We start from the raw sequence: 18,960 nt of genomic DNA, 5'->3' as shown, positions 1-18,960 counted from the left end.
TCAGTTCAGGCTCTTGCTGTCCTAACACTGATGGTTTGGACAAAGCGGAAAGGCAAACCAGGGCCAGGATGTGCTGTCTGCTGTTGCCAGAGTTGTCTGCTCAGAGGCCAGAACCTGAGAGGCCAGGAGGATCGCTGGGGTCTCAAGACTTGTTTGTTCACAGCCCAGAAACATCTCAACCAAGAGCAGAGACATGGACAACAGTGTGGAGGGAGCTGCAGCCGGCCCTGAGGTGCCCCAGGAACTTCTGGAAGAAATGATTTGGTTTTTTCGTGCAGAAGATGGTAAGTGATGGGGGTGGGCGTGGTGGAGCAGTTTGGCACTGTCTCTTGTACCCCACCAAGTGGCACATTTTCTTCAAAAGGGAGTGAGGCTAGACATCTCATCAAGAGGGGCTAGCTGAGTCCACTCACTCGCCTTTTCTCAGGGTGTGGGCCACTTAGCCATCAACCACCTCTACTATTTATTGAACTGTACTGTGTCCTAGGCAGTGAACAAAACACAAGTCTCTACCCACACTGGTGTCCATTCTAGTAGAGGACATAGAAAAGAAACCAACAACTAAAAGTATATGTTCCCGGTGCACAGTGAAAAAGAAGCCAACTGGCCCGGTAGCCCAGATCTGCAATCCTAGCTACACAAGAGGCTCAGCCATGATGATCACAAGTTCGAGGCCTGCATGAGCCACACAGAGTTGAAGTCCAGTCTGGGCAACTTAGTGAAACCCTGTCTCAGAATTTAAAAAGAGTTTGGCACTCAGTGGTGAAGTGGTTGGCTAACATTCAAAGAATCCCTAAATTCAACCCTCAATACAGTGTGTGTGTGTGTGTGTGTGTGTGTGTGTGTGTGTGTGTGGCGGGGGTGGGGGGTTGGTGGGGGGGGATTATGCATCGAGGTAGATAATGAGATCAGGGAATGGCTCACTCTGACGAAGGCTTGCTGTGGGGAAAACCCTTGAAAGAAGGGAAGGAATTCACTGTCAGATCATTTGGTGGAGGACCTTTCCTGCCAGGGGGAGTAAAAGCTGTGCACCTGGAGCCTGCCTCACCTGGAGACGGTTTGACATGTCCTGAGCACTCACAGCCCAACCTGCCACTTTACCTGGTGCCCGTGGCAGACAGTCACTGTGCCCAGTTAGTCATTCTCTCCCCCTCTCCTCTTTCTTCCTTCTTTTCCTAAAGGCAGTAAAATTGAAGACTGAAGTTCAAGGTGACCCACCTCCTCCTCCTTGCCGCTCACACCCCCTTTTTACCCAGCTAGTATCCAAACACAGTGCTGTCTCCCCCCTAGGACCAGGGCTGGTCCAGAGCAGAGAGCCTGTCTCCACCCCATCCATCCACCCAATGGTCAGTCGGGGAGTTCCCTCAGAGCAAGGGGTCTTGATGGGGCTCTCCATAGCAGGGGACAAATGAATGATCCGAGATGGGCCTGAGCCCAAGCTGCAGTTGTGAGTGGGTCTGAGTGGCACCTGGCCTGAGGACTTGTCTGTCTGTGTGTCCCTCCTCAGCGGCTCCTTGGAATTATTCCATCCTGGTTCTGGCAGCCCTGGTGGTGGTGATAAGCATGGTCCTCCTGAGGAGGAGCATCCTGGCAAACAGGTGAGGAATTGGTCTAGAGTGGGTCTCCAGAGGCAGGAGTGGGGATTCCTTCCTAGATGGCAATCTAAGAGTCACGTAGGGGAACTGGCTCTTCGTCTTTTGGTGGCAGCTATCAGGGAGCAAAGCTATTAAACAACCCAGCAGCTGCCCCCAGTTATGACCCCCTAGCCCTGGCTAGCAAGTTGGAATGATGCAGAAGGTGTCACCCTTTAAGTGGTCCCGGCCCCTCTTGCCCTGTCAGGAAGCGTTCCTCTTAGCAAACTCAGCTGAGAGACAAGGTGACTGTCCACAGGAGCGCAGATTATCTGGTGCTCAGACCCTTCCACCATGGCCTGCAGGAAGCCCAGGAATTCCTTGAGTAAATCAGCTTGGAGAAAAGAGAGATTTTCAAGAATTAGTGAAAAGACCGTCAGGTTGAGGAAGTAGCCAGTGGGAGCCATGTGTAGGGTTGTGTCTTACATACATGACTGAAGGTGTGGGGAAACCTGTTTGGAGAAATAAGCAGAGTGACAGATAGAAGGTTAGTTAGGGATTTCTGGCAGCATCTCAGGGATCGAGCATGGTGGGTGAGGACCTGTCCTAAGATGACAGCCTTGGGGCCAGGATAGTGTGGTTTGGAGAAAAGTCACAGGGCTCAGAATGGGCAGACCTGGATGTAAAATACGGTGCTTCTTTGCCTTCATATGCTTCCTCGTCTCTAAGGGGAAGGGCTGTCAATCAAAGCTTAGCTCCTGGGTAGCCTTGCAGAGCGATGGTAGATATGAAAGTGGGAGCCACCCAGCCCCCACCACTTCTGCACAGAGGGTCTTCCCTCAGGCTCTCAACCATTGAGTCCTGACCCAGCCTCTCAATGTCCCCCATCAACACCATTTCCTCTCCTCCCAGAAATCGAAAGAAGCAGCCACAAGACAAAGAAACACCACAAGTCCTGCACCTAGATGATTCCAAGATGAAAGAACACAGCAGCCTGAGCAACCTCACAGAGACACTGATCTCAGAGAAGCCCTACGTGCCCCCGGAGGAAACTGAGTTGAATGAGAAAGCTGCACCACAGGTCTTTCTACCAGATCCACAGGAAACTGAGAGCTAGTGAGAGTTGAGAAAACACACTACCCCAGCCAGACACATGACTGTGATCTGAGCTCAGCTCTGTGGCCTCAAACCCCTCAGGTTAGACACTACCCTCCAAGTAGCCTAACTTATTTTCAGCAGACATAATAAACTACGCCCAGATGAAAATTCATTATTTAAAAAAGTCTTTTATTAAAATGCTTCTCCAGGTGGGCAGTTGGAGGTGTAGGGTTGGTTCGAACGATGGTAGTCTCTGAAGCGCACACAAGTGTTGGTGTTTGTTTTTGCTCTTTTGGGGGGCCCGCCACCCAGCTCCCAAATAAATCACACACAGAGGCTTATTCTTAATTATAAATGCCCAGCCTTAGCTTGGCTTGTTTCTAGCGAGCTTGTCTTAAATTATCCCCATCTACCTTTTGCCTCTGGGATTTTCCTGTTCTCTTACTTCTGTAAATCTTACTCTTACTCCATGGCTGGCTGGGTAGCTGGTCCCTGGAGTCCACCTCCTTCTCTGGCTACTTCTCTCTCTCTCTCTCTCTCTTTCCCCCAGATTTCTCCTATTTATCCTCTCTGCCTGCCAGCCCCACCCATCCTTTCTCCTTCCTCCCTATTGGCTGTTCAGTTCTTTATTAGACCATCAGGTGTTTTAGACAGGCACAGTAACACAGCTTCACAGAGTTAAACAAATGCAACATAAACAAATAGCTTAAAATAATATTCCCCAGCACACAAGTGGCTTGGATCAAATGTACAAAGTCGTGTGTGTGGTGGAAGCCTTAATTCCAGCATTTGGAAGGCTGAGGCAGGTGGATCTCTGTGAGTTCAACTCAAGCCTGGGCGAGTTCCAGGACAGCCAAAGCTACATAATAAAGAGACTCTGTCTCAAAGAAATAAACAGTACAAAGTTCAGATCTGGCCTGTTGGTCAGGATCAGTGCCAGGGCTTGTGGTACATGCTCTTGAGTAGTTCACAGCCTCCTCCTGACCTCAGCATCTCCAGCTACAGAACAGAGCTGAAGACTGGGTTAGAGATCTTTTCAGTCCAAGCTCCTGCGTCTGTTGGCTGGGTGCGGAAGGAGCAGACTTCCTAGGTTAGGATGCCTGGTTCAGCCCATCTAATGCCCCTCCTGAACCAGGCCATCTAGAGTTTGTGGTAAACAGTAAGAAACAGCTGTAGCTGGACAGCCTTCTCACATCTGAGACTTGGTAAAACACCAAATGGTTGACGCCAAAATCCACCTTATTAATCCCAAACACATTGGGATCTATCTTGCCAAAGTGAGCTTTGAAAACTCAGATCCAGCCGGGCGGTGGTGGCGCACGCCTTTAATCCCAGCACTCGGGAGGCAGAGCCAGGCGGATCTCTGTGAGTTCGAGGCCAGCCTGGGCTACCAAGTGAGTTCCAGGAGAGGCGCAAAGCTACACAGAGAAACCCTGTCTCGAAAAACCAAAAAAAAAAAAAAAAAAAAAAAAAACTCAGATCCATTGCTGAGGGTCCTAGGTCCAACCAAACCAGACTACACCTACCTGTGTAGAATGACTTTCTGCAGCCTTAGTCATTAAGCTCAAGAAGGGTGATCCGAGGGGGTGGGTCTACTAATAAAGTGGTCACAAGAGCCCCCCAAAGGCTGGTGAAAAAAAATGCCGGGGGCTCCCCACTAGCCTGGACAATCCACAGCCCCTCTCTGCACCCTTTGCTGAGAGGCGAGTGCTGAAATGCTCCCATCCAGATTTCATTGCCGTATCCAGGCTTTCCCATAGGATTATTTTAACCAGATTTTTCTTGGATAAGCTGTAAGGTTTGTAGCCTGGGGTTTTAAGACATCAGAAGACACGGGAGGCACCAGCTTTGGGCCTCCGGACAACTGCCCTACCTCTTTCTACCACCAGGTGGAAGTAGGGCCCCAGGGCCAGCCATCCTGTAAACTGCTACAGGCCTTCACATAGATAAAGCTGCTTTGAACCGGGGCTGCAGGGGGCCTAACAGTGGCTGGAGCAGACGAGAGTCTTGGCACAGGATATGCACCGCAGTTCCTTTCTGCTCGCTCCTGGTTCCAGGTCTCTGGTTGGTAACAGGGGCAGCTTCTCTCCAGGGTGGTGGATGCAGAGGTTACCATGAAGCCCAAGGCCTGGAGGGACTCAGAGCAGCATACCTGCCTGTCCCTCTGGCTCACACAGTGAGCATGTCGGGACTGCTTGGTGCTGGAGGTGGAGTCTGCTATGGACCCGAGCATAAGGGCCTCTGGTACATCGGAAGGCAAGGCAGCCCCTGCCCTGCAGCCCCAAGCATCAGTCGAGCCTGAGGTTCCTGTAGAAGGGTCCTCAAAAGATCTTGAAGCCCTTCAGTAGGGTCAAGGTGGGTGCCTTGCGCTTGCTCTGGGCCCGGGATGACTTCACAGTGACCAGCTTGGCCTGGGCCACAGTGGGCATCTCCTTCAGGCTGATCGTGGACAGAGTGTTGAAAGTGCAGCTGGCCAGCCCATGTCGGGCTGTGAGCGGGGTCTGGTGAGACAGGGCTTTCTCCTCAGAGATGAAGAGGGGCCGGGCCGCGGGGCTCTTCTCCAGCTCCCGGCGCACCTCCCGCACCGCCTCATGGAAGACATGCTGCACATGCTCGAAGTCCAGGCAGGCAGAGACCTCAAAAAACAGGCACCCGAACCTGCCTGCCAAGGCCGCGCCCTCAGCCTTGGTGACCTGCCTGGCGAGGAAGCAGGGTGAGGCAGTCAGGAGAATGGCATTCCAAGTCGGGCAGGGAGGGTCCCACACCCATCTCCCCACCCGGTGGTCTGGGCCCATCTTCACCCTCTGAATCTGTTTTCTCATCAGTACGGCAGGATAATGGCACCCGCCTCTGCAGGCTGTTAGGGCTAAGAAAGACAATTTGCATGGCGTGCTTAGCATAATTACCTGTCACAGACTCGGCACTTGATAAATGGTAGCTGGTGTTGCCAAAGCTGGAATTTAGGAATGCATATGAAGAAAAGAGAAAAGATGAGCCAAGTTCTCCCATGCTAGACTCTGCCTATGGCCAAAGGAAGAAAGCCATTGCCTGTCTCCTCAGGATGGCCACCCTTAGCCCTGACTTGAGGAACCAGTGTTAGAAAAGAGCGTCTGTTTGCACTGAGGGGGGCCGCACCCCTCAGATTACTCAGGAAGCCTGTTACCGGCAGACTCATGGGTGTTTTGTCTGCTTGTCCAGTGGAGGGCCAGCAGAGAGTAGCATGTTAGGAGAACAGAGGGACAGGGCAGGGCTGTATGCACTCCTGTTTGCTTCTATCCACCTCCTGTGATAAGAGGATAGATGTTTGCAAGTGGAAGGTCTCTAGGCACGTCTGACTGGAACCCATGAGAATGGAGGTGGAGAAAAAAAATGAAGATTGGCTCTTGAAAAGCTCCTACGTTCAGACGGGGACTCCTCGGGTCTTGAGGCCAAGGCTGCACCAGCTGATCCTGCTCACCACCACCCACTGATGAGCTGCCCCACCACCATCCCTGAGGACCATGGCACAGCCAAGATGGGAGGGGATGGATACCAGGGTAAGAAGTAGTGGGGAAAAGTTTCTGGGCCAAGGCTGATTCGGCAGGTGCAGGGGGACAGGAAACCTAGCGTGCCACTGAGCCCTGCCCTGTTAGTGTTACACCTATTAGTGTTCAGCTGAAAAGTGGGGTAAACCATCACGTCTTGTACCCAGGGAACCAGGGCTGTTTCATTCAAACCCCGGTCACTTGCTTGCAAACCATTTTCAACAATTTCTTTGGGAAACACTGGGGTTAAAATAATATTCTATAGTCACCCCCACAACCCCGTGTCATATGGAACACTCTCCTTTCTATTCACAGTCCAGTCTTCCGATCTCTCTTCCAGGTTCCAAGAGAGTTCAAGGACCACCTTCAGTGATTTACCCACTGTAGGACTTCCCTTATTCTCCAAGATGCAATTTTTCTTGGGCTGCAGGTTGGACCACCCGTGAAGAAGGCCCCACACTATCAGAGTTACCTTTCAGGAAACCACAACTCCCTTCTCCCTCTGCCTGTGTGACCTAATCTGAACAAATCCCAACACCAGGCACTGGGCCTCTGGGGTCTGGGAGAGCGAGAACAAGTTAAGAGCAGAAAGGGAGACGTAGGAGGCTGATGGAAGGTGAGTGCCACACCCAGCAGGTGGACTGGCCACATGGAACAATGTCCACTTTGGAGTTTCAGTTGGATTGCTCAAGTGTAGGCTTTGGGTGTCAAGGGCCTTCAGGCTAGGCGGGTGACTTGGATGTGTGGGGAGGGTGGAGGTAGAAACCACAGGGAGTGGCGAGGCCTGTGGTCAGCTGAAGGAAGCAGGCCCCACCTCAAAGCATTCCAATTCCAAGTCATTTAAAACATTGTGCCAGCCAAGCAAAATATGGCTGCAGCATTCTGTGGTGATCTGCCCTCTGGCCCAGTCTGTGACCTCTGGTTCAAGTCCAAGCCTTTCTAAGAGAGGCCTGCCCTCAGCAGCCTACTGTGGCAACAAGCCTGGGGTGCTGTGCCTGGTCAGGGCAAGGGCTGGTTGGAGGACAGCTGTCACCTGATCCAAGGAGCAAATTAGACCTCTTCCTTGGGACTGGAGTTGGGCACCAAATGACTACTCAGCTGCTGGGAGAGGGACCGGAATGTCACATGGCCTCGGGCAAGGCTGATGTAAGAGACCACCGAGACTCCCGAAAGGAAGGGGTGCCTTCTCTCTTGCCTTTGGGGATCCAGCCCATGTCCTAAGTGGCCCAGGTGTCCTTCCCTTCCGTCACTGGCTGTCTGGAAGACAAACTCCCAGTGCACTCGTCCAGCACGATCCCTTTCCCTGAAGTTGAGGACGGCGCCGGTCTGGGGCAGCAGTGGTCCCTAAGTACGTCATTCTGCATCCATGTGGAAGCAAGCTTTAGAGGAGAGGGCTAAGACGTCTGCACTCACCTGTACTGGGCCATGTCCAGTTTGTTGCCCAGCAGCAGGGCAGGGTAGCCGCGCTGCGTCTCCTTGGCATGCAAGGCCAGCAACTCCAGGTAGCTGCTGCTGCTCTCAAAACTCTGACGACTGTCGACACTGTATACCACCAGGAAGGCATGGGCCCAGTTTAGATAGCGCTCACAGTTCCTGGGGGTGTCCTGGAGTGAAGGAGCGGAATCTACCTCAGAGGCAGAAGAACTTGGGGGGGAAAGGCCTTCACCTGGGCTGCCCTTTCCAACTCCTGAATCTTTGTACATTGTTCCCAGCAGATCTCTCTGCACAGGGGCACTTCAGTGTTGATTTGGCTTGGTGTGAAAAGAGACATTGTCTCATGAACCTCCCTCCCACCACCCAGCCAGGGACTTGGAGACCTTGGCCCCTTGGGCACTGAGTCAAAGATTCTGGCATGGTCCTCCAAGGTCCTACTGTCCCTGGGTACTGCTGCTTTTGGGTCAGGTCCATACTGCCCCTTTGGTCTCTGGGAACAGACTCTAGCCAGGGCAGGGAGTGGGGAGGACGTGGAGAGATATGTTGGGGAGACGGGCTGACAGGCTCTGTGTAGGAGTGTTTGTGTAAATAAGTTTGCACATGTGTATGCTTAGCCTCACAGCACAGGCTATCTGGGCTGATGTCAGCAATCGCCCTTCTCATATGGCAAATGAAAGATTCAGGCCCAGAAAAGTCAGAGCCCCATTCAGGGCCACACAGCAAACTGGAGCCTAGAGGGATCCGATTCCCTCGTGAGGTCAGAACTCGGTAGGCTGCATTGGCTCACTGCCTTCTCTGGGGGATTGCGGGGAATGGGGGTAAGGTTACCAGATCTGCAGTGTCCATGACCCTCAGGTGGACAGGTTGGTGGTCCACAGTCTCCTCAGAGCTGTAGGTGTCCTCTGCAACACAGATGGTCAGCCAGGTCAGAGGCATGGCATTCAGAGAAGGTCGATGTCCCAGCTACCTCCTGTGCTGGACTCCAGTGTAGCCTTGACTGGCCCTTGGGAGCTGCTACCAAGCCACTGTCTCTCTTCACTTTTCAGGCTTGAAGCATCAGAGGCCACTATATACCATGCCCTGGGGGACAGGGTATTTCTGAATCCATGCACAAAGCCTGTAGTGTGGAGTGTGTGGCCCATAGGCTCAGCCGCAGAGGCTTGGCGCTTCCTCCAAGAACCCCGATTTTTTGCCGGGCGGTGGTGGCACACGCCTTTAATCCCAGCACTCGGGAGGCAGAGCCAGGCGGATCTCTGTGAGTTCCAGGCCAGCCTGGGCTACCAAGTGAGTTCCAGGAGAGGCGCAAAGCTACACAGAGAAACCCTGTCTCGAAAAACCAAAAAAAAAAAAAAAAAGAACCCCGATTTTCTCCACTGTCTGTCCCTTTCACCATAGTACCTGGCCCACAGAGAGTCCCCAAAGAGGACTTCTTCCCTCAGTAGTAGAGGAGAGAAGGGAAAAGAGAAGCTTATGACATGTCAGACCTCACACACAAGTTCCAAGGTTTTATAAGTCATCATTATCAAATAGACAAGGTAATGTAGGATCCAAGCCAACTTAAGGGAAACGGGGGAGGGGGTGGGGAAGCTCAGTGGGGAGAGGGGGTGGGGAAGCTCAGTGGGGAGAAGTGATTGTTATACAAGCACGAAGACCTGAGTTCAAGTCCCCAGCACCCACGTAAAAAGTCAATCATAGATGTGTGCATGCCTATAACCCCTGCACTGTGAGGCTGAGACAGGAGGATCGTGGGGGATTGCTGACTGTCAGCTTATCCCTGTGCTCATGGAGACCCTGTCTCCAAGGAATAAAGTGGAAAGTGACAAGATGCTGGATGCCCTCTTCTGGCCTCTGGGTGCGTACAGATCTGCAAACTTGCACGCACTCCTGCGCGTACACAGCACACACATACACCGCACCCCTCCCCCCAAGTCAGTCTCAGCTACATTTCAACTGCCTGATTTAGACTTCTGCTCTCAAGGAGTGCATCCTCCTTTTAAATGGGAGCACTATGATAGCATGAGCTAACAGCTTTCTCCCCTGCCCTTCCTTTTGTTCTTTCTTTTCTTCTTCTTCTTCTTCTTCTTCTTCTTCTTCTTCTTCTTCTTCTTCTTCTTCTTCTTCTTCTCCTCCTCCTCCTCCTCCTCCTCCTCCTCCTCCTCCTCCTCCTCCTCCTCTTCTTCTTCTTCTTCTTCTTCTTCTTCTTCTTCTTCTTTTCCCCAAGACAGGGTTTCTCTGTGTAGCCCTGGCTGTCCTGGAACTCACTCTGTAGACCAGGCTGGTTCCTGCCTTCCAAGTGCTGGAATTAAAGGTGTGCACCACTACTGCCTGGCCAGAGCTAACAGTTTTCAAGCCTTCACTCTGCTGCTTGGCTTGTCCCTGAGCTAGTACATTTAACAGCCCTATCTCCCAGGACTGTGGGAGGACTGCTTAGTCCTCCAGACTTGGGGCCTGGCCCATAATAAGTATCTAAAAATGGCAGTGAGGAATGTGGAGGTCTCCAAGGTTAACAGGACAGGTCACATTCCTAGGTAATTTTTTTTCTCCTTTTATTTATTTGGGCAAGTATGTGGTGTATGTATGTATGTGTACATGTTCGTGTGTGCATCTATGTGTGGAGGTCAGAGTTTGACACCTGGGGTCTTCTTCAGCCTCTTTTCACTTAATTATTTTATTTATTTGTAACTGAAAGTTTTCCTGTGCCCACCCAGCTCCTGTGTCCTTGTAGTCCCGCAGCTGCTCAGACCCAAATGAACACACAGAGGCTTATATTAATTATGAACTGTTGGCCTATTGGCTCAGGCTTCTCACTAGCTAGATCTTACATCTTAAATTAACCCATAATTCTGATTTATGTTTAGCCACGTGGCTTGGTACCTTTTCTCAGTTCTGCCTTCACATCTTGCTTCCTCTGTGTCTGGCTGGCAACTCCTGACTCAGCCTTCCTGTTCCCAGAATTCTCCTCTCTGCTTATCCTGCCTATACTATACTTCCTGCCTGGCTACTGGCCAATCAGCATTTTATTTATCAACCAAATCAGAGCAACACACATTCACAGCATATAGAACGACATTCCCATCATTTATTTATTTTTATTTTATGTGCACTAGTGTTTTGCCATGGGTGTTGGGTCCTCTGGAAGTGTAGTCAGTGCTCTTAACCTCTGAGCCATCTCTCCAGCCCCACTCCTCCACCTTACTCTTTGAGCCACGGCCTTTCACTGAACTTGAAGTGACCAGATGGATGGCCATTCCATTCTAGGGATCCATCCACCTGTCTCTGCTTTCTCCAGTGCTGGGATTACAGATACATGCCACCACACCTAGCTTTTCACATGGGTGCTGGAGCTCCGAACTCAGGCCCTCACACTAATATGGCAGGCACCCTACTAACTGAGTTACAGCCGTAGCCCTCATACCCACTTATTTTGTAAAGAAATAATTTTAAGCTCATAGAAGTTACAAACTAACGGATTCCTATGTACTCTTCACTCTGTTTCCCTTAGTGTTATGCCTTATATAACCACAGCACAATCGCCAGACCAGGAAATTGATGTTGGTTCTGTACTATGAACTAAATCACTGACCTTATTTGGATTTCACCAGTTTGTTTTTTCTTTCTTTCTTTCTTTCTTTTTTTTTCTTTTTTTAGTTCTTACGACTTTAAACCCAAGAAGTCAGAATGAGGTCAGACTGACAGAAACGTCACTGGCACGCTGACTGTGTCTCCTACTCCCAGCCATCCCTGGCACACGTACGTGAGCACACTCGGTCCCCACCTTTCCCTGGGTGACCCCTCTAGGCAGATCCGAGGTGTTCTCTGCCTTCCTAGCAGTGGTACTGGGAGGACAGCACCCCTTGCCCTGGCTGAATGTAGTCACACACTTCTCCCCGAGGGCCGCTGGCAGCCCAGCAGGCCTGGACACAGGCCAGGTCCACTAACATCCAACATGAGTCACAGACAGCTCTTCGTCCCCAGCCTGCTTTGGGGACTTGGATAAATAGCTGCTCTTATCCAAAGAGAAAAAAAAAAAACTAATGGAAAATATGCCCCAAATGTTTAACTATATTTGGCCCAAGAAGAGCTGTTGCTGGATGCCTACATCGTGTTCATACTTTTTAATGTTTGGCCAAAGTTGTCTGTTAGGCACTCCCTCCAAACAGGCAAAGTCCTGCCTCGCCTGAGGACAAGCGTTCCTCTGACCTTAGTCTTCCTGGTAGCCTCCCTGATCTTCTGTTGGCTCCACTGTAGAAAGATGGCAAGATTGTTTTGGGAGGCTGAGGCAGGAGGATTGCAAGGTCAGTCCCTGCCTGGGCTGCAGAATGAGTTCAAGGCAAGCTTGTGCAATGTAGTGAGACCCTGTCTTAAAACTGGGAGAAAAGAGCCGGGCGGTGGTGGCGCATGCCTTTAATCCCAGCACTCGGGAGGCAGAGCCAGGCGGATCTCTGTGAGTTCGAGGCCAGCCTGGGCTACCAAGTGAGTCCCAGGAAAGGCGCAAAGCTACACAGAGAAACCCTGTCTAGAAAAACCAAAAAAAAAAAAAAACTGGGAGAAAAAAGTGTGTGTGTGGAGCAGGGGCTAGTATACAATTCAGTGGTAGAGTTCTGCCTAGCATACATGAATCACAGTGTTTGTTTAATCTCCAGTAATTGGGGGGGGGGGATTTGAACTTGGGCCTTCTGGGCTGCCTCCCCGACCCCTTGCTCCCTGGCTAAGATGTGTCTGCTGGTCCTTCAGCTATGTCTGACCGAAGCAGCCTATTCTGTAGGAATCCCAGCACAGATGCACAAGTTGGATGAAGCCTCAGGTCATCGGGTGACTGGCCTTGGGAGCTAGAATGGCAACTTCTCACCCAGGCACAGTGGTGTAGAGCCTACCTTGACTCTGGGAACTTTTGATATCCTTAAAATAGTCATTTTATAAAAGGCACCAAAGAAGTTCTGTCAGATTGTTAGTTCACCAGGTGGCACCTCAGACACGATGAGCATCCATGTCCTTACGGGAACAGGATGGAGGCAAAAGCAGTAAGAAGCTGACGCTGTTCCCTGGAGGAGCCAGGCAAGAACATTCCCCGGAGCCCCTTGCCCACCTAGGGCAGAGAACCCTTCTATGGCATCTCTAGCCCCCAGCAGCTCCAGTCACAGCCCACAACAAGACACAGCTCCAACACAGACAACCCTGTCCCACACTCCATAAGGAGAAATCGAGGCTCAGAGAGTCCAGTGCCCTATACACCTCTACTTCTGGGTCCACAGACTGCAGTTCACAGGAAGTGGGTGGACCTTATCTTTCCTTTGAACCTGAGGGGGTTCTGTAATGTTAGGCAAGTCACTGAGTCCCCTCTGCCTCAGTTTCTTTCTTATAAAGAACTGTTTTAGCCACATGTCCCCACCCCCCCCACCCCCGGGCCCCGGAGCTGAGGACCGAACCCAGGGCCTTGCACTTGCTAGGCAAACGCTCTACCACTGAGCTAAATCCCCAACCCCTGTTTTAGCCACATGTGCCTGAGACATACCCTCCCCTTTGGGTCCCACCAACACTTTATTTGATTTTTATAAATGGGGAAACAACTCAACATTGTTTTCAAACAGCTAAGCTCATTCAGACACCTCGTTGTTCTCAATGGACAGTTTATAAATAAAAATACTATAAACAAGAGCTAGAAGTGACTTTGGTGCTAATCAGATTCTAATTGTGTTTATCTTGGGGATTAGGGTCGCATGTGAGAGTTTATTTTAGGGGATGATCCTTCTGTTAAAAATAAGTTTCACAACACAGATCTCATGAATGTGGTAGGCTCTGAGCAGCATGCATGGGAAGCCATTTAAGGAGGAAGAAAAACGTCAATGTGCGCTGAGAGTCTCTTGGGGTCAAGCACTAGCCTGATGTATGTTCTTCCTCGAATCCTCACAGCGGCTCACTGATATATCTATGCCTATGCTCCGCTGGCAGATGAGGAAATGGTAGCTCAGAGAGATTAAGTGGCTGTCTCCCAGTTACCCAGCCAATAAACGTCAGAGCCAGCATTCAAAGTTAGCGTTACACAATGAATCTGGGCCTGGAGGTGGAGGATAGAAAAATGGCTCCGTGGTTGAGAACACTTGTTACTGGGACCGGATTCCATCCCCAGCCCTCACGTGGTGGTTCACAACCATCTGTCACTTCAGTTCCAGGGGATCCAATGCCCCCTCCATGGGCATCAGGCACACACATGGAGCATAGATACGCACGCAGGCAAAATACTCATATACATAAAATAAAGTAAATTAAAAAATCTAAAACAAAACAAACGGTCCCTGGTTCAAGGAATGTCCGGCACCTGGTTCACAGAATCCCTTAAATAGCTCGTCTGGCTGCCCTCGGGAGAACACTGAGAGATCATTTTGAAGAACTGTGACTATTTGGATGTGGACATTCTGCTATTTAAGAAAAAATGTTCTTTTAAGGTCTGTTGCGTTGCATATTTGAGGGCAAACAGTCTCAGGCCCTTGAGCTGGACCAGCCCCCGCCCCCCCCAGTTGTCTGGTGTACACTGAATCATCCCCGTGGTTCTCCCCTTCTCCCCTAAGATGCACAGTGCTGGCCAGGGCCCACCCATGGGGAGGCCCCAGGGGAACATCCAGGTGGGGCCCAGGCGGAGGAGACCCAGAGAGGAGCGGCTTCTTACCCAAATTGGGGTCATATTCGCTGATAAACCTCTTGGTGAGAAACTTCACAGTCAGGGCTGCAAACAGAAGAAAGAGGTGAGCCAGACCCCGTCAGGTCTGCGGCCAGCCCCCAAGCCTCTGTCCCTCGCACTTTAAGGAGGCCTAGCTGACCTCTGTGGTCTCTGGCTGACACCAAGCTTGGCTCTCCTAGGGCTTCATGCTGCAGAGCAAAGGAATTGACTCAGAAGGTGTAGAAATGGGGTGCCAAGTCCCACTAATTGCGTGCACCCTGGGATTATTTTTCTAAAAGTTATTATGAGCAAGAAAGGCAGCGAGAGGCATGTCTAAGGGGTGTCTGTGAACAACCAAATCCAGAGTCAAGACCCTACATCTAGTTATCCTGAGGTCTGGAGGACCACCACCACCACCCCTCCAGCTGAAAGGACATGTCTCCCACTGTGGACAGGTCACATTGATTCTGTAGTACGGGGCATTTACTCCCAGTTTTGGCAACAGACCAAAGACTGTAAGTGAAGAATTGACTGTCTATTGCTAGGAAGGTCTGAACCCCTGAGGGCATGAGTTTCCCAGGCAAGGTCCAGGACAGATTGTGTCTCATGTAAACACGGTCTAGTCTGAGTCCTCTACACCTTGGCCTTTTGTTACCACTCTGGGGTAGCTCTTGAGAATGTAAGCCTTGAAAAAGTAGTTCTTTCTCCCTTGTAGAGGGCACTAACAGGAGTGCTCCTGTTCAGAGCTTGCCACATAAAGGCAAGGGTCAGCCAGATATATTATGCTGGACTCTTGATAAGATTAAAAATGAAGTTCTTTTGAAGGATTCCTAACACTGCCAATTTGCAAAACTAATAGCCAAGGAATACATATTTTAAACTTTCTGGTGCTGTAACCTAGTTGGTAGAGTGCATGAAGCCTTGGGGTACATCCCCAGCATTACATAAACCAGGAATGGTGATGCACTTGGGAGGTGGAGGCAGGAGAATCAGGAATACAAGGTCATTCATTCTTGGCTGCATAGCAAGTTCCAGGCCAGCCTGGGCTCTATGAGACTCTGCATCAAAAATAAAAAATAATTTCTTCATCCATTTAGTCACTGGCTAACTTATGGTATTGACTGAGTCACTAGGGACAGGCTAATTTTCACAGCGTTCTGGGTCCCCCTCTCTGAGCCAGGGGTGCTGAATTCAAAGAGAAGGAAAGCCACAGCTGATGGGTCCCTGCCGGCTGTAACTGGACAACCAGAGGAGCCCCTTCTGCCCACCCATCTTCAACTGTCTGGGTCTTTAAGGTCAGGTGGCAGGTCAGACACTCCTTTTGGGGGTCTCTGGGATGGCTCTTAGAAGCGATGAAGATTCAGGTTTGACAGCAGTTACCTCAATAGGTAGTAGCCCAGGACCCAGGATCCTCAAGGACAAGTCCCTGGCACCTGGGACCATAGTCTCCCGTTTCCAGAAAGTCAAGAGGGGTCTGGCTTGAAACAAATACATTTGATAAGAAAATAGTCTGTTTCAGAATCCCAAGGGTTGGCAATGGAGGAGTGGCCCAGGCCTGAGGATTCTAATCTCTACTGACTTCTATCAAGTCTCTTGGAAAAAGTGGTGAGGGGAGGGGGTAGACAGCCCAGATCAAGGAGTAGCAAGGGTGACACTAAGTTCAAAGGGGAACCAGGGCTGGCGACCAGTGCAAACAGGTCTCTTTAGTGTCAGTTGACGAGACTTGGCTGCTGGTCCCAGGGAAGGAGATGAGTGGAAGACCTAAGAGAAACACAAAGAGAGACAGTATTGTTGGGGACAGCGGGAGTCACAGGTACCGAGTACAGAGGCAGAGGAAGAGCCAGGCAAGCAGCTGAAGGCAGATACCAAGTAGCAAGAGGAGAGTGGGAGCCAGCATCAGAGAAACTGAGGCAAAAAGCAAAGTCGTAGAAACTCACCCAACCACCCGGAGAAGCAAGTCTCTGGGAGCCCGTGGATGAAGCTGCCCCCATCCTCCGCGCTCCGCGCCACTCACCAGACTTGCCCGCCCCGCGGCGCCCCAGGATGGCCAGGTTGACCTCGAGGGGCACGCTGTGCGGCCCGCTGCCCGCTCGGGGCTTGCCGAACACCGACGACATGGCGACCCTGCAGATGGCCACGCCGGTCTCGGGGCCGATGGGCTGCAAGCTGCGAGCCCTCAGTCACCCTCGGGCCCGCCCGTCGGTGTCCGCCTGCCGGAGGAGGGGCGTGGACGGGGCGTGGCCTTCGCGCTCCAAACACCTTTTAACAGCAGCTGAGCACCCTGCAACTGGGATTGCGCTCCCTGCCTCCCAGCTGCTGCCATTTTTGCTTTAGACCATAGCCAGCTCAGCCTCAGCGCTCTACTTCTGTATTTTGCACTGGGACTCAAGAAGCATCATTGTCGGACCCAGGCTCCTGGGACAAAGGGCTTGTGCCTCTGTCTAAGACATCATAGCAGAGCATTTGGGAAGCCAGGGAAGGGTTGTGGTGAATTGGAGGCCAGCCTGAGTGAATTCCAGGATCGCTTGAGTTACATGTGAGACAACCTCAAAAACAAACATAAAACGCTTCAACCGTGCTCCTCTATCTAAGCAATCCTAATTGAACTCATTGGGTCACCAAAAATTAATCAAAAAGGCATGAAAATAGAAAGGAGGCTAATTGGGAAGAGGAAGGGGATAAGTGAGTGGTAGGAGCATGAGAGGAGGCATGGGGAGTGAATGTGATCAAAATGCATTATATGCATGTGTGAAAACGTCACAACAAAACCCATTATTGTGCATGGCTGATAAATGCCACTAAAATTTAAAACAGCAAAAAGCAAGGTTAATGCATTTAGAGATATTCCCAGAGCTTGGACTTTGATGGATTAGGTCTTTGTTTTTGTTTTGGCAGGTGGTGCTGTCTATGTGCTGAGTTTTAGAGTCTGAATGACACTTCCATCATGGTGTCAGTTGTGCTAAGATCTGGGGCCTCCTAAGGTCTGTGGTCCTGCTACACCCACCAGAAAAAAAAAGAAAAACATGGAAGCCTGGCCAACAGGCAGAGGGTATCCCTCCTAGCCAAGAAAAAAAAAACTTCTTTTTTTTTTTTTTTTCCTGGACAGGATGTGAGTTCTGACTTGGTCTAGCTGTTGAGGGGAAGCACAGTAACCCGGCTGTTATAAAGATTACAAGGTACCACAGGGATTTGTTTAGATTATACCCTCAGACCAGACTTGCTTGAACAGCTAATGGATAAAGTTTTCCTCTGAGTTGTGGGAGTTGAAAAAGTGGGAGCCTAGTTCCAGCCACCTCCCCAGGCTGGTTACAGTCCTATGCAGACATTCCAGATGGCATCCACAGGGAAAAATCTTGTCTCACTGCAGGAATGCTGGAGAAGGTAAGGTGGAGCCTGCCCAGGCCCTACAGATGAGAGCTTTGCCATTGCCCTTTTGGTGGGAGGTGGGAGGGCTGCTTAAAGTCTTTCTTGGGCTAGGGCTCAGTTCACACAGAGCCCTGGGTTCAGTCCCCAGCACCAAATAAACTCTAGTGACAGACGGTACATGCCTATAATCCCAGCTGTTCAGGGTTGAAGGCAAGAGGTTCAGAAGTACGAGATCGTTTTCCACTACAAGCTCGGGAGAACAAGAGAGCCCAGGCCACACCAGACTCTGTCTCAAAAAGGAAAGGAAAGAATGAAAGAAAATAGGGCCAGCCAGATGGCTCAGTGGGTAGAGGCACTTGATGATCTGACTTCAATTCCTGGGACCCATGTATCTGTGGTAAAAGGAGATGCCTGACTATTGCAAGCTGTTCTCTGACCTACACACACACACACACACACACACACACACACATCAAATGAACAAATAAATAAATAAAACTGGGCATCAGTTGTTTCACCTTTTAAAAATTATCTTTTTACATTTATTTATTTATTTGTTTGTTTGTTTGTGAGTACATGTGTGGAGGTCAGAAGAAGGAGTCAGTTCTCTCCTTCCATCGTGTGGGCTCTGGGAATCAAACTCAGGTCATCAGACCTGGCAGCAAGTATCTTTACTCACTGAGCTATCTTGTCAGCCCAGGTTTCTCGTCTTTAAAACTGGGACTACCCAAGAGGCCCTGTCTAAAGTTGGAAGTCTGAGGCTTAGGAAGGAGATGGCCTCTTTCAACCAGCTCTTTTGCCTGGCCTCTGCCCCCTTCCTCTGCTAGCTGCTTGTCTAGCATTCTGACATGCTGGCCTGGCCTGGAAAGGCCTGGGGAGTATGTCACGTGCTGCCAGACCCTTCTTTAATCTTCCTGATCTCAGTTCCTCATCTTTAAAATTGAGATAATATTAAAGGTTAGATGACATAACATGAAAGTATTCCACCCAAAACTTGGCCCACGGCCCATAAAAGTATCGATAATTCCCTCCATAGCACCTACCTCTTGACCACCTACCAAGAGGTCAAGGAGCAGACATCTGGACACGTCACTCAAGAGAGAGGTATTCTGGAGCTCACGGACTCTGGCTTGTCAGCTGGGGAACATGCATGGGGCCTAACGAGGCCCTCTGATTGTGGGTGACAGTTATGTGGCTAGATCTGTTTTGGGAGCCCCTGACAGTGGGAGCAGGACTTACTCTGGGTGCATGAAATGGCTTTTTGGAACACATTCCCCAGGATGGGATACCTTGCTCAGCCTTGACACAGTGG

General features: G+C 50.7%; 2 protein-coding genes across 3 annotated transcripts; one reads left to right on the top strand and one right to left on the bottom strand.

Annotated features, from left to right (window-relative positions):
- The first annotated feature begins 168 nt into the window (after positions 1 to 168).
- On the top strand, positions 169 to 2,688 carry Slc51b (solute carrier family 51 subunit beta). Its single transcript, XM_052712459.1, has 3 exons — positions 169 to 284; positions 1,508 to 1,598; positions 2,484 to 2,688. Exons 1-3 carry the CDS (start codon positions 194 to 196, stop codon positions 2,686 to 2,688), a joined length of 387 nt encoding a protein of 128 aa, XP_052568419.1. The 5' UTR covers positions 169 to 193.
- Positions 2,689 to 4,145: 1,457 nt separating this feature from the next.
- Positions 4,146 to 16,465, bottom strand: Rasl12 (RAS like family 12). Of its 2 annotated transcripts, XM_052712452.1 has the most exons (6): positions 16,297 to 16,465; positions 14,292 to 14,348; positions 8,456 to 8,529; positions 7,607 to 7,797; positions 5,576 to 5,622; positions 4,995 to 5,366 (listed from the first exon to the last, which is right to left on the bottom strand). In XM_052712452.1, exons 1-6 carry the CDS (start codon positions 16,397 to 16,399, stop codon positions 5,104 to 5,106), a joined length of 735 nt encoding a protein of 244 aa, XP_052568412.1. In that variant the 5' UTR covers positions 16,400 to 16,465; the 3' UTR covers positions 4,995 to 5,103. The 2 variants fall into 2 exon arrangements, with proteins under 2 accessions (XP_052568404.1, XP_052568412.1); XM_052712444.1 differs by lacking the exon at positions 5,576 to 5,622 and having other exon boundaries at positions 4,146 to 5,366; positions 16,297 to 16,462.
- Between the last annotated feature and the right edge of the window lie 2,495 nt (positions 16,466 to 18,960).

The sequence above is a fragment of the Peromyscus californicus genome, unplaced genomic scaffold, assembly GCF_007827085.1.
Source record: "Peromyscus californicus insignis strain IS unplaced genomic scaffold, ASM782708v3 Scaffold_11__1_contigs__length_118956290, whole genome shotgun sequence".
In the NCBI taxonomy this organism is placed as follows: domain Eukaryota; kingdom Metazoa; phylum Chordata; class Mammalia; order Rodentia; family Cricetidae; genus Peromyscus; species Peromyscus californicus.
This window is presented reverse-complemented; position numbering and strand designations above follow the sequence as displayed.